Source organism: Clinocottus analis, unplaced genomic scaffold (assembly GCF_023055335.1).
Source record: "Clinocottus analis isolate CAN_PGR_092001 unplaced genomic scaffold, fCliAna1.0.p SCAF_20, whole genome shotgun sequence".
In the NCBI taxonomy this organism is placed as follows: Eukaryota; Metazoa; Chordata; class Actinopteri; order Perciformes; family Cottidae; genus Clinocottus; species Clinocottus analis.
The window spans coordinates 293,296-298,295 of record NW_027175932.1 but is presented as its reverse complement, the minus strand read 5'-3'; the positions used below and the strand labels follow the sequence as shown (position 1 = coordinate 298,295).

At 48.1% G+C, this 5,000-nt stretch overlaps 1 protein-coding gene across 2 annotated transcripts in view; it reads right to left on the bottom strand.

Annotated features, from left to right (window-relative positions):
* ptpro (protein tyrosine phosphatase receptor type O) overlaps positions 1-5,000 on the bottom strand; it is a 36,345-nt gene that overhangs the window by 1,718 nt on the left and 29,627 nt on the right. Inside the window, exons 20-27 of one of the 2 annotated variants that reach the window (XM_068586257.1) lie at positions 3,997-4,087; positions 3,679-3,755; positions 2,941-3,075; positions 2,732-2,854; positions 1,284-1,438; positions 769-904; positions 558-693; positions 1-453 (exon numbers count right to left, since the gene is read on the bottom strand). The exon at positions 1-453 is cut by the window's left edge and continues 1,718 nt beyond it. In XM_068586257.1, coding sequence (XP_068442358.1) covers positions 589-693; positions 769-904; positions 1,284-1,438; positions 2,732-2,854; positions 2,941-3,075; positions 3,679-3,755; positions 3,997-4,087 — 822 coding nt within the window. In that variant the 3' untranslated portion in view covers positions 1-453; positions 558-588. The remainder of the gene's footprint in view (positions 454-557; positions 694-768; positions 905-1,283; positions 1,439-2,731; positions 2,855-2,940; positions 3,076-3,678; positions 3,756-3,996; positions 4,088-5,000) is intronic. The other variant, XM_068586256.1, reaches the window with a different exon arrangement.

Below are 5,000 nucleotides of genomic sequence, written 5' to 3'. Positions count from 1 at the left end.
TAAAACTTTGTGCTCTTTTTTCCAGAACTTTTACTCCGTGGAATGCTTGCTGGGTTCTTCCCGCCGGAGGGTTGTTGGTTCTACGCCCACCAGAAGGTGAACACTGGGACGAGTGGAGGAGCGGAGGAGGAGGTGCTGCTGCTGCTTTTCTTTTTTTGACTCCTGAGATTAAAAAAATGAAATAAAAATGAAGAACGGCTGACTCGGTCTCCTCCACGAGGCCGGCGCGGCGTAGACATCCAATCACAGGACAGAGCTCGTGACCTCCGACCCCTCCGGCCCTCAGGAGGGCGGGGGGGTCCAACGTGTCGGTCGTGGCTCCTTTAAGGCAAAGCTCCATCCCTAAAACACCACGAGCCTTGATTTTGAGTTGATGGTCTGCTTTGTGTTTTTGATACTGATGATGAAGCAGATCTTCTTCTGCAGAGGACGAAGGCCTGAAGCACAGGAAGCCTGCAAGACGAGGAGCAGGGCCTTTAGGCAAAACACACACATACAAGTGTGCACATATATAGACATAGATATAGAGCTATATGTGTGTGTATATGTGCACATACGTGTGACTCACGTCTGGAGGAGCCTCCATCTTTATGTCTTGCTGGCGTTCTCGTAGATGACGTCGGAGGTGACGGACTGCTGCTTCTTCTTCTGCCACATCAACAGGACGCACTGGTGGATGAACACGTACTGCTCCTGCAGACAGAACACAGGTGAGACCGGCCCTCCAATCACAGAGCGGCACAGGTGACACAGGTGGGAGGGGCTCACCTCCGTCTGGACCATGGACAGGCGGTGGGAGCGCATGTCGGACACCATCCCCAGGATGTCTGCGTACTCGTGCTCCCTGAGCTGCTGCATGAGGCGGTCCAGAGCGATGAAGGTCCCGGTGCGGCCGACTCCAGCGCTGCAGACGGAGAGCGGGTTAGCTTGAACCGGGTTAGCTTGAACTGTGTTAGCTTGAACTGGGTTAGCTTGAACCGGGTTAGCTTGAACCTGGTTAGTTTGAACCGGGTTAGCTTGAACCTGGTTAGCTTGAACCTGGTTAGCTTGAACTGGGTTAGCTTGAACCGGGTTAGCTTGAACCGGGTTAGCTTGAACCGGGTTAGCTTGAACCTGGTTAGCTTGAACTGGGTTAGCTTGAACCTGGTTAGTTTGAACCGGGTTAGCTTGAACCTGGTTAGCTTGAACCGGGTTAGCTTGAACCGGGTTAGCTTGAACCGGGTTAGCTTGAACCAGGGAGTCCTGCCCCCTCCTCCCTCCCCGCCAGAGTCCTGCCCCCTGACCTGCAGTGGACGATGACGGGGGCTCGGGTCCGGTTGGCCTGCTGACGGACGATGTGGACGAACTGCAGGATGCTCTCGATGGCGTTGACGGTGGGCACGCCATGGTCGGGCCACGAGGTGTAGTTCAGGTGGAGGACGTCCTGAGACTCGTCGGCCTGCAGGGGGAGACAAAGACCCGTGAGAGGGTAAGAGGGTGAGAGGGTGAGAGGGTTGACAGGGTGAGAGGGTGAGAGGGTTGACAGGGTGAGAGGGTGAGAGGGTTGACAGGGTTGACAGGGTGAGAGGGTGAGAGGGTTGACAGGGTGAGAGGGTAAGAGGGTTGACAGGGTGAGAGGGTGAGAGGGTGAGAGGGTTGACAGGGTGACAGGGTGAGAGGGTTGACAGGGTTGACAGGGTGAGAGGGTGAGAGGGTGAGAGGGTTGACAGGGTGAGAGGGTAAGAGGGTGAGAGGGTTGACAGGGTTGACAGGGTGAGAGGGTGAGAGGGTTGACAGGGTGAGAGGGTGAGAGGGTTGACAGGGTTGACAGGGTGAGAGGGTGAGAGGGTGAGAGGGTTGACAGGGTGAGAGGGTAAGAGGGTGAGAGGGTTGACAGGGTTGACAGGGTGAGAGGGTGAGAGGGTTGACAGGGTGAGAGGGTGAGAGGGTTGACAGGGTGAGAGGGTGAGAGGGTTGACAGGGTGAGAGGGTGAGAGGGTTGACAGGGTTGACAGGGTAAGAGGGTGAGAGGGTTGACAGGGTTGACAGGGTGAGAGGGTAAGAGGGTGAGAGGGTTGACAGGGTTGACAGGGTGAGAGGGTGAGAGGGTTGACAGGGTGAGAGGGTAAGAGGGTGAGAGGGTTGACAGGGTTGACAGGGTTGACAGGGTTGAGAGGGTGAGAGGGTTGACAGGGTGAGAGGGTAAGAGGGTGAGAGGGTTGACAGGGTGAGAGGGTGAGAGGGTTGACAGGGTGAGAGGGTTGACAGGGTTGACAGGGTGAGAGGGTGAGAGGGTTGACAGGGTGAGAGGGTGAGAGGGTTGACAGGGTTGACAGGGTGAGAGGGTGAGAGGGTTGAGAGGGTGAGAGGGTTGACAGGGTGAGAGGGTGAGAGGGTTGACAGGGTTGACAGGGTGAGAGGGTGAGAGGGTGAGAGGGTTGACAGGGTGAGAGGGTAAGAGGGTGAGAGGGTTGACAGGGTGAGAGGGTGAGAGGGTTGACAGGGTTGACAGGGTGAGAGGGTGAGAGGGTTGACAGGGTTGACAGGGTGAGAGGGTGAGAGGGTTGACAGGGTGAGAGGGTGAGAGGGTTGACAGGGTTGACAGGGTGAGAGGGTGAGAGGGTGAGAGGGTTGACAGGGTGAGAGGGTGAGAGGGTTGACAGGGTGAGAGGGTGAGAGGGTGAGAGGGTTGACAGGGTTGACAGGGTGAGAGGGTGAGAGGGTTGACAGGGTGAGAGGGTGAGAAGCTCACGTATCCCAGCCTGAACTTCCTGATGGTCCACTCCGGAGACTCCGACTCCGACAGCATCTCCACACTGATCTCTCCGTACATCACGGGCTCGTCGGTGAACGGCCAGTAGTGGTCGCACTTCACCTGGAACACAAAGTATGTACGTTTACTCGTATGTATGCATATGTATTGATGTATATGTACACGGAGGTGGTCGCGGTGACGCTCACCCTCCTGCGCTCGTTGCACTGAGTCAACATGACCACGATCACACATTTCTGCTGCAGAACCATCTTCCAGAAGTCGTTGCGTGTCTCTGGCAGCGGACCCTGAGTGGCGATGTACTCGTTTGTGTTTCTGTAGCCCTGAAGGTACAAAACACACGTTTACTGTCATAAACAAATACACAAGATGTATTAATACAACGGAAGTGAAGTCAGAGAAATTGTGTTATTCAGTACACATATATTTATATGTATTTAGAATGTATACATGTATGTATATATATGTATGTATGTATATATATATATATATATGTATACATGTATGTATATATATGTATGTATGTATATATATATATATATATGTATACATGTATGTATATATATGTATGTATGTATATATATATATATATATATATATATGTATACATGTATGTATATATATGTATGTATGTATATATATATATATATATATATGTATACATGTATGTATATATATGTATATATATATGTATATATACATATATATATATATATATATATATGTATGTATATATACATATATACATACATATATATATATATATGTATATATATATATATATATATATATATATATATATATATATATATATATATATATGTATATTGTTGAGAGATCGATCACGCTACTATATATATATATATGTATATGTATATATATATATGTATATGTATATGTATATATGTAATAATAAAGTGTCTCACGGGGATGTAGTTGGCGTTGATGTAGTCTGAACCTTCATCGTTGTGCAAGGAGATTAAATTCACTCGGCTGAAGTCGTCTAGAGGGAAAATAAATGTAAAGAATTAAATATTTAAAGAGTTAAATATTGAAATGTGACACAAACATTTTCTTTGTGTTCTGACTCGTTTTAAAGTCGCGTGACTTTCATCAATAATCTGATCTGTTGGTTCTTAACTCAACATTTGTCATTAATCATGTTTCTCTTAATATTCAAGGAGTTCTTCAGCTTTGGGAGTTCGTCCGCTTTCCCCCAGAATGCATTGCGGTCAGCGACTCACACGGCAGGATGTTGGTGTATCTGTTCTTGGGCCTGTTGACGGGCAGGTCAGCTGCATCATGGGAAAGATCCAGACCGACACTCTTCAGCTCCTGAAAACACATCAGGTGTGAAGCCCAATCAGGTACCTCGAATCCTGAATCAAACCAGCTTTAAACCAGATCTAAACCTGAGTTAAGCTGCGGCTCTAAACCTGAGTGAAGCTGCGGCTCTAAACCTGAGTTAAGATACAACTCTAAACCTGAGTTAAGCTGCGGCTCTAAACCTGAGTTAAGATACAACTCTAAACCTGAGTTAAGCTGCGGCTCTAAACCTGAGTTAAGATACAGATCTAAACCTGAGTTAAGCTGCGGCTCTAAACCTGAGTTAAGATACAGATCTAAGCCTGAGTTAAGCTGCGGCTCTAAACCTGAGTTAAGCTGCGGCTCTAAACCTGAGTTAAGATACAGATCTAAACCTGAGTTAAGCTGCGGCTCTAAACCTGAGTTAAGATACAACTCTAAACCTGAGTTAAGCTGCGGCTCTAAACCTGAGTTAAGATACAGATCTAAACCTGAGTTAAGCTGCGGCTCTAAACCTGAGTTAAGATACAACTCTAAACCTGAGTTAAGCTGCGGCTCTAAACCTGAGTTAAGCTGCGGCTCTAAACCTGAGTTAAGATACAGCTCTAAACCTGAGTTAAGCTGCGGCTCTAAACCTGAGTTAAGCTGCGGCTCTAAACCTGAGTTAAGATACAACTCTAAACCTGAGTTAAGCTACAGCTCTAAACCTGAGTTAAGCTGCGGCTCTAAACCTGAGTTAAGCTGCGGCTCTAAACCTGAGTTAAGATACAGCTCTAAACCTGAGTTAAGCTGCGGCTCTAAACCTGAGTTAAGATACAGATCTAAACCTGAGTTAAGCTGCGGCTCTAAACCTGAGTTAAGATACAACTCTAAACCTGAGTTAAGCTGCGGCTCTAAACCTGAGTTAAGATACAGATCTAAACCTGAGTTAAGCTGCGGCTCT